This window comes from Monopterus albus, unplaced genomic scaffold (genome assembly GCF_001952655.1).
Source record: "Monopterus albus unplaced genomic scaffold, M_albus_1.0 scaffold22.1, whole genome shotgun sequence".
NCBI lineage: Eukaryota > Metazoa > Chordata > Actinopteri > Synbranchiformes > Synbranchidae > Monopterus > Monopterus albus.
In genome coordinates, this window is record NW_018127902.1 from 2,110,067 (window position 1) to 2,129,152 (window position 19,086).

Sequence of the window (19,086 nt, forward strand, 5' to 3'; positions counted from 1 at the left end):
TTCATGCTATACGTACAACCAAAAAAAGATTTTGTATTTCCATAAGTGGGGTAAAACTATGGAATAATTTAAGTGTGGACATAAAAAACAGTAAGAAAATTGATGAGTTTAAACATAAATATAAAGGTATGTGTCAATCAAGATATGGGCAAGAACAGGCTTAATGATTAATCAGATGGGAAGTAGAATATGTATCCATGTAGTAATACTGCTTGCAAACCAATGATGATAAGATGATGTTAGGGGGTAGGACTAGATAAGTCTAACTTCTTCCTACTCTGTTCAAGCATGTACTAGGTATAAGCAAATTGAAAATATATTTGTGGATATGTCTGGAATTATGTGTGGTTACATACTGACTGTTGTTACATGTTTGAAAGAATAAATAAATCAAATCAAATTTGACCACCATAGACCACCAAGACCACCAGCCTTTTTTTAAATAGGAAATTTGGGATGATATTCCACATGCTATCTGGGTTTTTTTAGAAATCTTTAGATCCAGTAGATTTTTATAATATGGTTAAATGAAGAAAAATCTAGAACACTGAGCCTTCCTCCTGTAAGAGGTAAACACATAATTTCCTTTTTAACCTTGTGTGGTTTATTTTTCCAAATGAAATCAAAAAAGTCTTTCTAAGCAAGATGTCTTCTGTTTGGTGACATTAATTGAGGAAAAAAGATATGAGGCTCTTGACAGGCCCTCTGCTTTTCTGAGTAGGACTCTAATGTCTAAAGATACATCTCTAAATGCTTTAGTGACATTACTCTGTCCATGATGTGTACTTTATAGCGCATGTCACCTCATTTTGACAGAGGTAAATTTGTTAATAGTTAACTTAAATCCAGTTCCTCCTCTGCATCATCTGGCGAGGTGCTGCTGTTTTTCTCACCATCATCAAGAAGCTTGTTTTTCTCTGCAGGTTGATCAGATTTGCCATCAGTCTCTGATTGGTCAACTACCTCTTTCGTTAGAGCAGAGGCAAACACATCAGCCTGAAGAGCAGGTTCGTCCTCCACTTCCTGATAATAAGCAAGCTTTTTCCTCTTGAAGCAGCCCAGCTTGTGATAGACACAAGAAAAATCATTAGCCCAAATGCCAAGCCCATCAATGAAATATTTTTAATTCAGTTACTGACATTCAATCAACTTCTCTGAATATAAAGATGGAACTTTGTCTTTATGGGGTAGGATTGTGGTTTAGAATGAACCTCTCCAATCTGTAAATCTGCTCTCACCTTAATCATGATGACTGTGATTATGATCAGCAGCAACAGTCCTATACCGGCTCCGGTTAAAATGATCAGCAATTCATCCGCAGGAATTATGAACTCAACCCGAACTTCAACCTTTTGGCAGAGAACATACAAGTTTTCAAAGTGGGATCTAACATTAATGAATGAAGTTAAATATGTCATAGTCGTTGCTGTTCATGTGTAAACTGAATGTACCCATTTCACTGTTGGATCGCTGTCTTTCCCCAGGGCAGTTTCATGAGACCTCTTTGTAAAACCACCTTTATTCTGTGGTTAATAAATATGAAAAATTAGGAATGCTGAAAACTATTAAAACCAATGTCTTTCAAATTGCTGTGGTCAAACTTCAACATACCACTTGTTTATGAGAATCCAGCATGTATCGTGTCTTGTTATAGCTAACATGTATAAAACTCTTAAATTTAACCTCTGTGCTGTCTCCGGTGTATCGTTTCAGAAAGGCAATATTCTGCAAAGTAAGTGAATGACATTTAATAAGATATTCACCACTTTCCATGGTGTATTGTATGCTGTGTGTACTTTGTGTGTTGTTGCTACATACCGCTGCATGTTCCTTGTGATCCTTAAACTGTACCTTTCCTGACAGTACAACCACAGTGGATGACTCTTTGTCCAGGATGAACGTGTCACATGTTATGACTTTGCAGTCATTTTCTCCTGAGCAGTACTGTAACACAGCAATTGCTCATTTTAAGAGATTTGTAATTTCATGGCATGCTCATATAGAATATTTTGATACTAATTATGTTTTACTTACTTCTGATTTGATGTCACTGCGGTTGCACTGAATCTCGCTCTTAAAAGAAAATGGTAATTAGTAAGAATTAAGCGCATGTAATATTATACAGGGCAGCAGTATAAATAAGTAGTGTTGCGGCAGACACCAGATTACCTGCTGGATAAAGACTTGATTGATTTCAAAGTTATGTTCCATTTTAGTTGGGAAGGACAGGGACACGCTGACAGGAAAAGCCTTGAAACCAGGATTAGCTATCTGTGAATGATGAAAGACAGTTGGTCCAGTTTAAAAGTTTAGTTCTCTTAATTAGTGCTAATGTTGCTTTGTGTTTGCCGAATATGTAAACAAGCAACTATTAGCTAGCTCAGGGGTTTTCGACTAATTAACCCAGGGACTACCATTGTACCTAAGAAGCAGTCTGAAGACAACGGGTGTATAGTGGAGAGACTGGATTGGCACCATTTTAATCCTGAAATTCACTTTGTCTTTTTTCAACTTATATTTGCATGAATGTGGTTATTCACCGTCAATAATTAAAACATGGAAATGTAAAAATAATAATAATAATAATAATAATAAATACAAAATGTGATTCCCACAGTGAAACTACACTACTGCATGAATGGGCAGGGATCACCTGCAATTCCTCCACAAACCACCAGGGGATGTCGAACCACTGCTTGAAAACCTTTGAGCTAGCTTATTCACCTTATCAACTGTATAAGGTCATCATTTATCTTCTGTTACCTACTTTTAGTTGAAAGCAGCTAAAGCCTGCTCACAAAGTGACTAGTTGCTAATTTGGCAGCACTTTATGTGTCAGTGTTGTTTTGAGTTGTGTCAGCAGCCGCCCCACATGTAGCCCAAAAACCAAACCAAAAAAAAATCAACATGTGTCAGTGTTGTTTTGAGTTGTGTCAGCAGCCGCCACACATGTAGCCAAAAAACCAAACCAAAAAAAAGTCACCAAATGCAGCTTTAAAATTGCAACATAATGCCTACATCAGTGGTCATCAGCTCTGTTGTAAAAAATTAGCTGTGGGACGTTCATTAGCTCACATTATATATAATCTTCACTTCTTTAGGTGCCGTATCTTCTGTTGTGAAGTTCAGATAGGTGATGGTGTCTTTTCTCCTGTATAGAACAGAACATGATCACAATATGCAGGTAGCTGTGGGACAATACAACTACTGACTGGATAAAAACTAATAATAATATAAATATTGAATAACTTAAATATTAAAAAATACTGGCCAGGTCTAAGAACTACAGTTGCAGAATGCTATCTGCTGTGTGAATAGTGCCACTTACACTGTTATTGCCATTTTAATTTCAAATTGTACTGGGATGCTTTTCGTCAAGGAATTGGTCCTGGTGGAGTTTGTGTTATCACTGAGGATGCAAAAATTATTTAGTGGGAATACTGGAAATGAAATTTGTAATGATAGTCAGTATTTTAATAATACAGAGGAAATGTTTGGCTATGTTCTGTGTGTTGGATTGTATGAGAAGGACTCTACCTTTTTCCAGTAATCGTCATGGAGATTGTGTCATCCCATTCATAATCATTCATGATGTAGAAAGAAGTTTTAAATGTTGCCTTCACAGAAAAAAGACAGTGTTAGATGTGATTAAAAGTGAAAGAGAAAATGTTCAAATGAGAGAATTTTCCAAAGTTGCAAATGTCAAGGTTTCAGACAGTTGGTCACAGTTAACAACATTTGAAACATCACTTCTTTTTTACAAGCGTGCAGTATGACTCACAGTCGATCCGCTGCGGTACACCGGTAGGCTGACACCACATATAGTTTTGTTGAGCACTCCATGTAGATCACCACAGTTGTGGAGTGTCGGTTTTGTCGCCTGTTTAAACAAAAACATGCACACACCAGTATGAGTTGAGAACCTGTAGAAGAAAAGCTTTTAGTTTAAATTCAGTGCTGTGATGTGATGTGCATGACCCTGACCGTACTTCAGTGTACTGTAGGTACATTTAATTTCCAGGCAAGTTTAAAGAGAGTGGTTTCAACTAGCATTAGCTCTAGTTAATTGTTAGTTCTCAGAGTTTGATGTTTTAATTAGAAGCGCACGTCTCTGACAACCCACTCAGGATGTAGATGAGTTTTTTTGCAGTGGCATGATTGCAGCTGGTTAAACCTGAGGGTTGTGACAAATTATTTAATAACTGTCAGTTAGTTAAAACATATGCTACAAATGATTTGGAACAAAATTCATAGTTAAGGGTGTGACTTTTAATAAACTGGGAGAAAGCCACAGAATATATTAAGTCTCATCAGTTTACTTGCAGCCATTAAAACCAGCATTCTGAGATGTGCTGGTGTATGCAAGGAATTGCAGTCAGCATGTAAATACGTTTGGGTTTTGTTTTTGTTTTTTTGATAGGTAGTTCAACATAGACAGAAGAATCATGTCAGGGGTTTTATTCAGGTATTCCCTGACAGAATACGCTGGACAAAACACAGATAAGTCCATCATGTGTAGTCACAGTTAAAGGAACTGGGTTTAAGTTGGTCTCCCCCTGCTGTCATCATGCCACAATAGTAGCAAGTGGTTAGACTGGGCCCAAGAAAGGGTGCATGTGGTCAGCAACAATACTCAAGTAGGTTTTAGCCATTAAGCAGTGCATATAGTGTAGTTAACATAATGCGCACATCAGTCTGGCAACATGATTCCCCCCCCCAGCACTCCACAACACCTGTGAACAGACTGATGTATAAAACTGTGGAGTGCCCCTTTACAGTTGTATACAGTGTCCAGAGAATTTGTTGATGTAGAGACATAATAAAGAATTAAAAAATTTGAAGTCACTTTAGTAAGAGTCATCATAGAGAAGGAGAGGCCTGGGGGATAGTCCATTGTAAGACTGGTGTTGTACGAGTCATCACCATGGTTGACCAGTTTTACAGACACGTTGAAGTAATTATCTTCTGCCACCAGTAATGTTGGGGTCCTAAGAGAAACACAGCCCTTCTTAAATTTAGTCATTTCAGTCAGTATTACAGTAGCTGTGCTGTGTTTGTCAGATATACATACATGAAGCTGAAATCCACCTCAAGTTCAGCAATACAGGTGTCATTTTGTCTACAGTGCTTTTCAAAGGGAACCTACAAGGAAAGAACTGCAGTTTATTTCCAAAATCAATCAAACTACAGGCACAAACAACGCATGGCTCCTTTGGAACATGTCTTTTTCGTTATGTAAAAATGTTTTACAAATGAAGTCGGGCACATGTCAACAGAAAATGGGTTAGCATGCAAAGTCATGCAATCTCCTTTTTTTAACCACGTACATTCTTCTGTAGTCACTGTACATACCTCAACAACAGCCTGCCGCTTGCTGTCCACATTCAGGACAGCACTCGCTTTCTCACTGTCAGCTTGAGAAAAGTTTAATTTGATGGTGATGGGTGATAATGTGTCCTTCACACATTTCTGCAAAAGAAGAGAAATTGTCTGCATAGTGTTGAAAAATAATCGTCAAACAGCACAGAATAATTGTTATTTGGTTTCAAAACTGTATAATAAAGGTGGAAAGATAAGTGAAACATGATTAAAGGTACACAAAACACATTCTTGCCACAAGACTGTAGCGCGCTGCACCACTGGGTTGCACCTTGAGTCAGGGAGATACAAATCTAGAGCTCCAGTGCAGTGGAGGAAATACAGTAACTTTAGTGTGCCCCAGAAAAATGTCGGTTTGCAGATGCAACACTGAAAAGTGCTATGTGCTGACATGAACAGAGCCCTTCACTTAACAAATTCTCCAATATAAAGAACCAAAGAGATTCTTCTTCCCCACCCTCTGATATGACACATACTATAGGAGCCTGCTCTCAAACAGTGGCCCTAGTGACCAGCGTACCTTTGTTACAATAATAAACATGTGGCTAAGGTTATGGAATGTTCATGGGTTTGTCTAGGTTTATGGACACACACACAAACTGCTGTGTTTTCATTCCTTGTGGGGAGTTTACATTGACTTACATTCATTTCCTGTAGACTGACCCTAACCTTAACCATAACCACTACTTGCCTAGCCTCAATATTTACCTAACCCTAACCTCATCCTAACCCTAAACCATGTTACCACCCTAAAATTCAGTAATTTCATTGTGGGGAAAGCACTTTGTTAATGAATAAGATCAAAGTTTGATTTGAATGCTAAGAAGAAGTCAAGTAAATTGTAAAGCAGAACAGCTCTGAATGTGAAGAAGTCTGTAGCATAAAGCCAAAGCAAACATTCTGGACTACGGCCCACAGCTGTCAGTCATCTTAACTGACAAAGGTCTAACAGGATGGGTGACATGCTTTATGAAACCACCTTTCACTAAAAGTGTGTTTTGTAGGTTAAAAAATCTAGCAGATAACTAGCTGAAGTATGGAGACATGAATAATACTCTAGATATACAGGTAGGTGATAGGCTGCTAATGAAGCCTAGAAGTTAATGAAGCTTTATACTGGCATGTAGATGGAGTAGAGGAAGCAGGTGTGGTTATTCTTCAGCTCGTAGATAGTTGTGTTACTTCTAGCTTTTCTATCATGTTGACTGAAGAAACCTCGATATGTTTGTCTCACTGGATCCACATCAAGCATGCAGGAGATGTTTAGTCCGGAGCTCTCTGCCAACGCAAAGACATACAGCAGGATTCAGATACCTCACTGGCAGGGTGTACTTTTATTAACAGCTGTTAATGAATCACGTGATTGGCTCTGGCCCCTACCTCCTTTGCTCCGTGTTGCTTCTACCATATCAAAACAGGCTGTTAAGTCAACCATAAGTAAATTTTCATCGGAGTTGTCCACACAGTCCAATTTCTCTGTGCTTATCTCCTTAGGTTGGAAAAATAGATCTGCCGTGACATTAAAGACTGGCCTGGACCTGAAAGACATTCATCAAATGATTAAAAAGGGGATTATTAGACTTTGCTCCTGATCTTTTCTACAAGATGCTGCTACACTCATGCATAAAGGAGGGGTCAACACCAGTCCATGATTTCACCTCCCTCACTGTGCTCTGGCAAAGCCACAGACTAATTTGTTTCAGCAGAAGCCACTTTAAGCAGGTTGTGTAAGATGAATGCTAGTTCTTGCCTTCAGCCAGACATCAGTCTTTACATGTGACCGGCTGAAAACGTTGCTCGGTAGGATGTCACTGGTGTTTATCTTCAAACTGTAAAAATATGGCAGTTGCCTGGAAATATCACATTTCACCTGACATTTTGAAAAAAGTTTGGGGGAAGATGCTGTTGCCATTTTTCATATTTGTGAAGTTCTGGAGTTTCAGAGGTCATCTCAAATAGACAGTACATGACACAGCATGATGAGTTGACTCACCATGTTGTCTAACCCAGCCATAACATGCAGTGTGGTACATGCTGAACCATAATGTAGCATATACGGCATCCAATACCTTAAGACAACAGCTGCGCCCTTTGATCCAATCACAATATCTGGGAGACCGTCTTCTCCAAGGTCAATGTTCCCATCAATGGCCTGTCCAAAGAATCTCATCCCAGGTTCAATTTTCTGTCCCATGAGTCTCTGGAATAACAGATCTGACAACTGAAACAGTGCATGATTTGCACACATACAGTATTTACAGTTACTCATGTTTAGTTATTTCAGTTAATGCTCATTGCGAGAAAGATAAAGGAAGAAGTTAAGTAAAGACCTAAATAAGTCATGTTATTCAGCATGACTCTTAATTGTGTGTTGTTGCTACATACCGCTGCATGCTGCAATATGTAACATGGCTCTTATTTATTTATTTCAAAATTCAATACTCAAAAGCTAGTTTTAGTCTGATGTACAAGTAATTAAAAATGTATCTAATCACTTTGATGTTGATGCACAGTTATTTTTCTAAACTAATAATGGGGCATTATTGTGTTTATTAGACAGGGAAAGACCATGTACGCTATGTGTAGCTTAACAACATCGTGTTCTTCCTCCAGCTAGAGAAAATTAAGTTTACTCTTAGAGGGTCAACATGTTTCACAGGAGGTAGCAGCCTTTTTCTTTAATAGCGTACTTTCAGTCTATCTACACTCCCTCCAGCTCATGGGCCACTTTTACTATGGATGCATGTGAGTGTGTATGTCATGTGTGTTTGTGTGTACATATGTAAATACATACAGTACATACATATATTGTATGTGTGTACTTTTTTTTTTATTTACTGTATTTAATTATTTAATTTATTTGTTTGTGGAATGGGTGTAGGTTTGTTGGCTCCCATAGCTTAGGCAGGTGGATGGGTTAAGGGAGGGGGGGTGTACTTTTTAAGCTTTGCTGAAAATGTGTTGGCTGTTATGTGCACTGATTCACTTGTTTGCCTGTTAAAAGTTTCTATATACTGTACATTCACCAATAAAGCATTTACTAATGAATTAGAGAGGGACAGTAGAGACATAACATAAAGTGAGGGGGAAGGAGCAAAGCAGCAAAGATCCCAGATGATAGTATTGACCTGAGAGTGTTGCTGTTCATGGTCAACATTATTTGTATAGCTTAATCCATTGGCCTGCCTCGATACACTATTGATTAATGTGGAAATCAGTTTTTTGCCAGCATGGTGACCATATGACAAAGATATATATCAGGTTTTCTCTGACCTGGCTGAACGTGCTGCGTACCCCCCTACGTCTGTCACCGAGGTAGATGTACACAGCACCTCTGTTATCATCTTCAAGAGGGGCTCCAACAGCAACGTCTCGAAGTCCATCTCCATTCAGATCTGCAAGACTGGATATGGTGGTGCCAAATCTACTCATGGAGGGTGCCGTCACATTCAGTTCACTTTTCAGTTGCATCTGTGGGAAACAAAAACATTCATGCATTTGGTTTTCTCTCAGTACCCTCATGAAAGCATAAGTAGCAGCACACTGAATCTGAGCCATTATGCCAGCCCCTACCTCATCAGTCAGTGTGTAGATGTACATCCGGCCTTCTCTTTTTTCCTGAGCGTGGTAAAACTGTGGCGCTCCCACAATCAGAAAATCGGTGTTACCGTTGGAGTCGATGTCTACTGAGCACAGCTCTGCACCAAAGTAGGAACCAATCTGAAAATGGACAAAAGATGATTTATGTCATTTAATAGGAAAAGACTATAAAATCAAGGTTTATTATTTGAACAACTCACACTTCTTCTAACAGTTAAACTAGATGTCAGTGCAAGGAAGTTCTCTGGTTTCCTGTATGTAACCACTATCTTCACATTTTTAAAAAAAAGTGCAACGTGTTGCATTTTACATGTTTAGTTGCAGAATAAATGTAGAGCAAATACAGGAAAAAAAAAGTGAGTGACTTTGTAAGACCTTAATGCAGATGTAAATATGACGAGTTTTTAAGTTTTCCTGAGCAAAGTTGTTTCAAAGGCAAAAGGAAACTTCCCTCTTGAACAAGGTCTGTTCTTCAAGTACAAACTAGATTAATAAATGTCCTAAAAACAATTGACACCAACCTTAAAAACTCTAAACATAGCACATTTATTCCTGTTTAGAATATATGATAAATCAGATTTAAAAAAAAAAACTTTATTAAGACAGTTACCCACCTGTTCCCCATTTATTCTTTGGACTGGAGTCCATTTCGTGCCATTATGTCTGAAAAGTATGACCTGACCTGTGTGGTTAAGTCTTGGCGCACCCGTGAAATACAGGGCAGTGTTAGTCTTGTGTCCAACAGAAACAGAGTATCCTGCAACAGTTTCAGTCACATATGAGATAATCTGTTCACTCACAACAGAGAGATTACATATTTAGTACATACACACAGTTTATGGTCCCATATGCATCTGTCTGATACTTCTATGACACAATTTTTTTTAACCCAGCATTTAGACTGGAAACTTAGCAAGGTAATTTAATGATGCCCATCTCAAGCCAAATACAAAATCCTTTTAATAAAGGAGCAGGAGGAAATAGGGTTACCCATGTAGGAGTCCACCTCCATATCTGGATCTTCAATTTGTGATTCTTTATCTCCATGAAGCTCTTGAAGAGATCCACGCCAGCGGTTTGATCCCACTGAACCCAGGATCAAGGTATCCTTGTTGTCAGAAATATGTGATGTGGTCAGATACAGTTTTATTGGCAGTTAACAGATCACATGCTCAGTTTGAGTTGCTGCAGTCAGACTACTGTGGTTGAGGCTGGTTGATCCCATGAGGAACAGAGACCAAATAACAGTTACAGAGATCGTCTTCCGTGAGCTTTCAGAATTGAGGCTTGGTGAGTGTTTTAACCACGTTCTGTCATTTTATAACACTCACCCAAATTCTGAAGGTATGTCCTGAATCCTCATACACTCTTCTAACAATGCGGAATCAAAAATAGTTTGGTCCAGTCCAGGAAAATATCATTTTAATCAGTTTCTTGTGTCATGCAGTTTCTTTTCAGTTAAGTAAGTATGGTGACAGGAAATTATGTTTTAACTAACTAATTAATTAATTGGTAGTTGAGTATGAATGTATTATTGAAGCCTATTATATTACAAACCCCATTTCCAGAAAAGTTGGGACATTTTCCAAAATGCAATAAAAACTGAAATCTGTGATTTGCTCCAACCTGTATTTAACTGTCAAAAGTACAAAGAAAAGGTTTTCATTATTTTCACTGACCAGTTTAATTGCATTTTGTATATATAAACAATTTTAGAATTTGATGCCTGCAACACACACAAAAAAAGTTGGGACATTCGCTTGTTTGCCACTATGTTACATCACCTTTCCTTTTATCATTTGTTTCTAAATTCTTAAAAGCCCCCAGCAATCAGAGTGAGTTTTCTTAATTTCCACAAAAGTTGTTTTTGTTTATATTTGGCTTTGTTAAACGATTATTACTGTTATTATCAGTATCATCCTGGATTTACCTGATTAATGGTTGTATTTTTTTTAAAAACACTCACTTTGTAGACGACAGCACTGAATCCACTCTGAGACATTTCAGTAGTCATGTCTCCTGCACGAGCCACTTTAGAGCCTAAATGAGACAAAACTAGTTCCTGTTACCATTGGAGAGGCACACCAGGAAGATCACATGGGTGTTTCAAATATTATTGCACAAAGAGGAAAAACAATTCATCACCTTCAATTGAAAAGATCTTTTTCTGAAAGTTTTCCAGTATTCCTGTGAGGCCGTCATAATTCTCAATTTTGAAGGCATATTTGTCTGTTGGTTTTGAAGCTATGTCTGTAAATTTGTCCAGGTTTGCAACGTTGACCTGAAATCCAAATGCTGCTGACAGTTATTATTTACTTATTACTTTATTTTATGCATTTTTAAATTTGACATTTTTTAAGCTGAGCTTGGCCATAATTGTTACAATGTTAGTCAGAGATAAATATATTACCATGATAGTAAGAACAGGTCTAAACTACTGGATTTCTTTTTAGAAGTATGATGTTGTATCATCAGTGTAGCAGTGAACTATACAATACAATTAAAATAATTGATTCCTCAACTATACCACATCTAACTGTTTTAGCTGAAGTAATAATTTAAGCTCTAATGTTTATCTATTAGACAAATATCATCATCACAGCTTCACACATTCATCACAGCTTACCCCAATAACAAAACGAATGATGTTTTTTGCTTGATATTTTTCAATTATATTTCCTTTGTTCGAATCACTGGGATTTCCATCAGTGATTATTACCACAACCTTAGTTGCATCAGAAGAGGTGCCTGTGTTTGGGTCTTCAAAGATCTTTTCCCTGAAACAGATGTAAAAGTAGTGTTTGTTATACTGACAATAAGCAAAACTCCATCAATAAATATTAACAAATGAACATTTTGTACTTCAACAAATAAGATGCTCATAATCATACTGAGCTACTGTGTCAGTTCTCGTTACTGAGTGGTTTCCCCTCAGCAACAACTGTTATTTTATTGTTATTCAGTTGTTGAAGAGTTTGAGAGTTTGTTTGTATAATGTAACTGAACTTACAACACATATTTGAGGGCTTTATGTGTGTTGGTGAGACCCCTCATGTGTTTTTCGCTCTGAAGTTTATTAAGAGCACGACCAGCTTGATAGTCACTGAAGTCAAAAACTTTTCTGTGATTTGTGGAGAACTGGACTGCTGCAAACTGAAGAGACAGAAGAGATCATACAATCTTTATTAAATATTTTGTGCATATGTTCATTTGTCAGTTTATCATATACTCCAAGCTAAAACTATTGCTGTGGTATTATTTAGCTTAGCCTCACCAATAGACATGGTTGGAAAACATAACAGGAACATCTCTCTGTGTAATACAATTCAGTTCAACAGAAGCACAAAAGTGATCAGACACCTCTATAAAACAGTTGTGATTGCCTTCATGAAGGAAAATCTGCTGGATTAGGCTGCATTACTGTTAATGAGGTGTACCTAATAATCTAACATACTGTATGTATATTTCAACAAATAAACACTATGAATGCTTTAATGTTGCAGTGACCTTGATCGATGTGTTCTTAAGGCTCTTCATAATATCTTGTATGAACTCTTTATTTTTGTTGAATTCTGTTTCTTTCATACTTTCTGATCCATCAAAAAGAAAGACAAGGTCCACTGTCTTTTTTGTGCATTCTGTAAAAATGTATAAAATACATGGAGTGAACATTAGTAAGGAACATTCTGTAAGGACATAAACACTGAGAATAAAATTCTGCTGCAAGAAGAACAGTCTGTTATAACTGTGACAGTGACAAAGCAGGGGTTTACACTCTCTAAATGTCCTTTACCTTGGAAAGCAGGTTTGACAGAGGAGACTTGCTGAAGATTATCTGTTATCTTGTAGCACACACTGTTCAGATAGGAGTTCTCATTACATTCATGAGGTACGTTTGGACTGCAAACCTAGATCAGAATATAAGAAGCAAAAGAAACTTTGAAGAAATGCCACAGAGAAATTATACTTTTAATTTAACTTTTTGAGCTTTGTGATTTTCTTACAATGAACTGGGTGCCTGTGGAGTTTGCAGCTATCGCCAGGCCAAGGTGCTTGACTGATATATTTTTGTTTGAGAGAGAATCATCTGCAACAGTACCATTTCATTAGAACTATAAAAATAGACAAAGCTATTACATCCTGAAAAATCTCATTCTTTAATATTTACACTTTCTGTATTGTGTAATACTGGCTTTAAAATGTGTATTTATGTACCTTTGAGGTTGCCACACTGCAGCGCTTGGCTTTGGTTAAGTTTGCATACTTCCCCAGATCCATTTAGTTTCAGAGGTGCGGTGACAATTATTCTATGGATGAGGTTAACGGGCATGATTACAGTAATCTTAACTGTGCAAGTGGTCAGGCTGACATGAACAGCACAGTTTTCACTAAAAGAAAATGTACTTTCGGTTTTGAGCAGGGCATTTGTTATACATACATAGATTAATGCAACATAATTCAGATCGTTAAACCACAAGTTGACATGAGCGTCTGATCAAGTCAAACAGTTAGCTTTCATCTGCTGCAATCACAGCGAGCAGTAGATATCACCCAAACCACCAGGCTGCAAATGTAAACTTACCCTTTGTTTGTGCCAGAAATGAATTGAAGCACTTTGTATCCAAAGAAATCGTTTTGGCTACCATTATAGATACTGGGATTTGTTACATCAATGGTGAAAGACAATGTAACAGGGATGGCTGCAAGTTGAAGACAATGACCACATAATTAGAATTTCAGAAGATAACAGTCTGTGGCAGATGTTTGTTCAACACTTCATGTTTGTTCAGCTTCATCTTTATATTGTGACGATGTGTATTTGTGTGTATTGCTTAAATCCTGCACAAAGACAAGTATCATTGTTCGCATACTTGGCTGCATATCGACCTCAGAATATATACCTTGAGAACTTTTGATTTTACACAGCCTGAACATTGCTAAACACTGTGAGACATAAGGCAGTTACTGTAGTGTTAGTATGACCCCAGTAGCATTGCATTCATTTGACGCTGTCAGACTTACAATGGCTAATTTAAAAATGTATTGTATTACATTTGATTGATTCTGTACTGTTAGCTATCTGAGATTTTATTGTGACTGTTTTATTTTTATACAGTATGTATTTGGGGACTACAAATGAAAATTAGCCTTTTGGCTAACCCATAAGTGAGCTCTTTCAGGGAGGGGATGTGGGTGTGTGTGTGTGGTTGTCCTGCGATAGACTTGATGACTGAATTAGAAAAACTTCCTTCTTTTACTTCTGGGTGTCATTGTAAAGTAGAGATGTAATAGGCAAAATACCCGTTGCACATGTGACATACATGTGATTGAGAAGTTAACAGAAAATAGTATAATTTCACCATCCCTTTAATGCAAGTGGCAGTTCAGGCAATGATGGCACAGGAGGCTGGGACAGATGGACAGGAGCAGGTTCTACTGGAAAAACTATTTTCTACTGCTCACAGGAGCTTCATTTAAAAAAATTAAAATGGAAGAAATGAAGGGGAACTTTTGGGACTGTGAACTTAGTTCAGAATTCAAAATGATGAACTCTGAACTTTGTGTGAACTGACCTTTGAGCTAGCTGTTGTGAAATTTGCACAACACTGAACATGAGAATGCACAAGTTATATGCATGTGCACCAAATTCCTCAAAACCACAAATGAATACAAAAACATCTTCCCCACTTTGACAGCACGTCTTATTAGGGGGAAAAATGCTGAAAATAACCAACATGAGAAAGCTGAAAACCCTAAACGTAATAACAAAATTCACTACAAACACAAAAACACAAGTTTGTCTTTTGTCTATCTGCTTGTATTTGTGCTAATAATTTTTATATGAAATGAGAGTGTAATGAGAAAGGTGTAAGTCATAGTGACAAACGGTTGAAGAAAGATCAAAATCAAAGCATGATTTTGTCAGTGTTGTTTCAGGGACGAGTAGGCTGCTGTTTCCAGAAACAAAAAATAGAAACCCATTGTATGCCAGCGTACATGCCCAGCAATAAATACCTGACAAAGATAGCAAACTTTCAGTTTTAACTGGCAGTATTTCTTCTGTAATACATAATTTCAAAAAAAGTGTTGGGTTAATGGTTGAACAAAAAGCTGCAAAGTGGCAAGAAAATGCATTAATGATTTAAATTGTGCTCAGCATGAGTTTGTGGTCAGACAGTATGCACTGGCTCACAGACTTCCTGGGCGTCTGCACTTAGCACAGTTTAGAATATAATAAAACTCGTAAAATAGTGACTATTCAATTAAAACCTCTCTTTATGAAGCTTTATACTTTATAACAGGCATTTATGTTACAAAACCAAATTCAATATATTTGTGTGTGTGTGTGTGTGTATATATATATATATATATACACACACATATACATAACAATGTTATTTTCTTTCTTCAGGTGAATATTAACTCATAGAGGATTCAACATGGAGTAAAATTTTAGATCTTACCAACAGCCATCATGAGCAGGAAGATGCAACCGTGTCCCCGCATCTTTCATGTTACGCTTCTAAGAGTGCTGCAGCTTGGCTTGAGACATCGGGTACGTCTGTGCAATACTTCCTGTGTGCTTTTTGAATAAGGGTGTTTCCGTGACAGGTGGTTGTGACACTTCTGCTCTCACAGGAATATTCCCAGTAAAAAGTCTCTCTACCCTCAGGCTTCCCTTTTTTTTTGATAATTCAAAAAGTTTCACCCTGCTCCCAGAATTGAATTAGCACAGGACCCTCAGTAGGAGACTTTTTTTAACATTAAAAGCCAGCAGCAGACATTTTTTGTGGTTTCACAGTCTACTGAGTCAACAAAAGGAGATTACACTGAACAAATGAAGAAGCTAATAAACACTGACTTTATGCAGGTCTCCAAGTAGAAAACTGTGTGAGTGAGGACTGGACCCTCACTGGACCAGGAAAAGTTTACAAGAATCATACAGACAGACGGACAACCTGATAAACATAATGCCTCTGGCTGTGGCTATCGCTGTCATGGAGGCATAAAAATATATGAAGTGAAAAGAAAAGGTTTGGGTGAAATGATCAATTTATGTACTAGGGCATATATAGTTGCAAGAAAAAATAATGGCACTGTTTGCAGTTTCCTGGTTTTCTGCATTAATTAGTCATGAAATGCAATTTGAGCTTCACCAAACTCACAGATATCAGCAATCATAATATTTCTAAGCTGATAAAACACAAACAGTCATGATCTTTCATGCCTTTATTGAACACACCCCTTAAATATACAAGGTAATAATGGAAAAGGTAATGGCAACTCCGGGCTTCACAAAGCATCAACTGGAGTCAGGTGTTAGCAAACCTGGAGTCCAGTCAATGAAACGAGAATGGAGGGGTGGTTTAGAAACACTTAGAAACAGTGTCAGTGTGCTAGTCACATGCAGCATCAGCTGATGTGAGCCATGCCTTGCAAAAAAGCAGAGTGCTCAATGAGGTAAAAATAAACCCTGGAATAACAGTTAAAGACTTGAAGGCTTCATTGGTTATCGTCTATGTTCATGAGTCAACCAAATGCAAAATATCAAATAGGCATGATATCCATGGCAGGACACCACAGAGGAAACCATTGCTCCTCACAAACAACATTGCAGCAGGCCTGAAGTTTGCCAAAGACCACCTTGAATCTCTACAGCACTACTGGGAAAATGTCCTGGGGACAGATGAAACTAAGGTAGAATTGTTTGGGAAGAACACACAGCACTACATATGGCATAACAAGAGAACTGTGTACCAACATGAAGACATCATCCCAATAGTGAAGTACAGTGGAGGGAGAAAAACAAATCTGGTACAGTTTCAATTCTCCTTTGACACTTGTCGAATGACTGATGACACAGTGAGCAAAGAGGATATGAAATATTTCTTAATCTTTAGCAATAAAAGATCACTGTAACTGCAGTTGTTCTGGGACATAAACACACTCACAATATTTTGTCATTCATAGGACTGTGTGTGGAGGTTGGAGAAGCACCAGCCTTCTGAACTTTAAGAGAAAAGTCCACAACTGGACAGCCCTGTGTTATGCAGCCCAGAGAAATGATGTCCACATGTGGGGAGAAATACATAGCTAAGTTCTCCAGAATGACTCCTCCACTGGCTTCTATTAGTAGAGCTGGGAACTCCTCCTTCAATGCATGAGCTGCAGTGTGGAGCTCCTGTAGGACAGAGACATGGTGGAGGAGGGGTGTATTATTTCATGTACAGATGCTGTAAGTGAAAGAGTGGCTGGAAACCAGACACATGAAAATGAGAAATGTTCTAATAGCGTCCTGTACCTGAGGCTGAAAGTTGTCCAGCATAACTATGTCTGCTCCGGCTCTGGCTGCCTCTCTGCCCTCCTCTGTGGAGCAGCACTCCACCTCAATCTTACTGCTGAAGCCGCTCACTGACCGGACAGCTTTCACAGCCTACAGACAAATGGGACTTTTTAAGATGTTGTGAGCACACCTGAACTTATGACAGATGGTATCATTTTGATAAAATGGTTTGATCAAAATAATTTTCTATATAAAGAATAAATACTAGCAATATGTTTTTTTCATCCAGTCATCCAGCGTTGTGGCATTTCATAGCCCATCTCTCATGGGATTATAATACAGTTTTACCTCAAATATCAGCAGCAGCACAATACTTCAAATAAAAAGAAAAGAAAAGAAATAATTAACAAAATAAATTATCATAACCATTCAAAATCACAGTCAATGTCATCATAATCCCATCCTCATCACTCTACTCACTGAGCCCGCAAGTGGTCCTTAAGTAAGAAGCAAAGGTAAATGTCTCTTTTCCAAACAACCATTTTAGTCACTGTGAATCATTCATGTCAATCATCTCAATCATGTCCTTTATATCACTAAACAAAAGGCAATAAGGTTCCTGATACAAAAGACAGTAAACAATAAAATGATACTCATTTTCAGTTTCCTCTAAATCACTCACTGGACAGATTTGGCTTTGTCCTTGTTATGACTCTGTTTCCTCTGCTTCCAGTATCATGCTTTTATTCTGACACCACTTCCTGTTACAGTTTCACCTCAGCTACAGACTCTTTACCCTAATCAGTGACAATTGTTTGCACCTGTTGACACCCCTTTATAGGCAGCTTCCTCCCAGATTGCCAGATTGTTCTAACTCATGTTCAAACTTTCCAGCATTTTTTCTTGTGCCTGTTATTCCAGCTCTGACCCCAGATTGCCTTGTGACCACTGAGTACTGCCTAACCCTTCTGAATCCGTCTGTATTCTGTGCATTGACTTATGGACTTCCCTTATTGACCGTTCTTCTTGTGGATACCTTGGATGTGTGAGTTTGCTGGCTCTGACCCTGGACTGGATTATCAACCTGAGTGTTACATGTTGAATCAGACTCCTGCATGGTGTATCGTTTGTTTCTGACCAGTGCTCTGATTAAAGAGATAGTGTTCTGCTTTTACTCATCTGCCCTTCTAATTGAGTTCACCCTTGATATTATCGGTAGCTTTACACACTGTCTCTGACAGTCCTTCCAAACCAGCAACCTGTTCAGTATGAATGGGCAACATATCAGCTCTCATCTGGGCACAAAGAGATCTTTTTTTAATTCAACAGATTAAGTATACAATCATCAATCAAATAATTATATTAATAATATCATGATACAAAGCTTTGGCTTACTCTAAACCTATGGAATATCATCTCTGTCAAAGAAAAAAATAAATACCTCTTTTCTGCAAACTCTTCTTCAAACCCAAATTTAGAACCCATGTTACACATATAGTATTGTACTGTGTATATGTGTATATATATATATAAAAAAAAAATTCCCCACTCGCCCCCCACTTTGGGGCACTCTTGTATTCCTTCCTTCAAGCTTGGGTCCTCTACCAGAGGCCTGGGAGCTTGAGAATCCTCTGCAGTATCTTAGCTGTTCCTATGACTGCACTCTTCTGGACAGAGATCTCAGATGTTGTTCCTGGGATCTGCTGGAGCCACTCTCCCAGTTTGGGGGTCACAGCCCCCAATGTTCCTGTTACCACGGGGACCACTTGTGCCTTCACCTTCCACATCTTTTCTAGCTCTTCTTTCAGCCCTTGGTATTTCTC

At 38.0% G+C, this 19,086-nt stretch overlaps 2 protein-coding genes across 2 annotated transcripts in view; both read right to left on the bottom strand.

Moving 5' to 3' along the window:
- Positions 1–338: 338 nt before the first annotated feature.
- Positions 339–15,533, bottom strand: LOC109956782 (integrin alpha-L). Its single transcript, XM_020594126.1, has 31 exons — positions 15,444–15,533; positions 13,562–13,679; positions 13,195–13,286; positions 12,984–13,066; positions 12,773–12,887; positions 12,487–12,617; positions 11,990–12,132; positions 11,606–11,756; positions 11,125–11,260; positions 10,946–11,019; positions 9,970–10,087; positions 9,594–9,736; positions 8,953–9,099; positions 8,653–8,850; positions 7,449–7,579; positions 6,760–6,917; positions 6,497–6,657; positions 5,353–5,469; positions 5,072–5,142; positions 4,847–4,988; positions 3,782–3,880; positions 3,538–3,617; positions 3,329–3,409; positions 3,076–3,151; positions 2,170–2,271; positions 2,035–2,073; positions 1,819–1,944; positions 1,612–1,725; positions 1,452–1,523; positions 1,239–1,349; positions 339–1,062 (listed from the first exon to the last, which is right to left on the bottom strand). The coding sequence occupies exons 1-31, from the start codon at positions 15,484–15,486 to the stop codon at positions 835–837; spliced, it is 3,600 nt and encodes a 1,199-aa protein (XP_020449782.1). The 5' UTR covers positions 15,487–15,533; the 3' UTR covers positions 339–834.
- A 677-nt stretch (positions 15,534–16,210) lies between these two features.
- The window catches only part of LOC109956831 (nicotinate-nucleotide pyrophosphorylase [carboxylating]), a 7,784-nt gene continuing 4,908 nt past the window's right edge, over positions 16,211–19,086 (bottom strand). Inside the window, exons 4-5 of the mRNA XM_020594198.1 lie at positions 17,282–17,413; positions 16,211–17,161 (exon numbers count right to left, since the gene is read on the bottom strand). Of these exons, the coding sequence (XP_020449854.1) occupies positions 16,928–17,161; positions 17,282–17,413 (366 nt within the window). The 3' untranslated portion in view covers positions 16,211–16,927. The remainder of the gene's footprint in view (positions 17,162–17,281; positions 17,414–19,086) is intronic.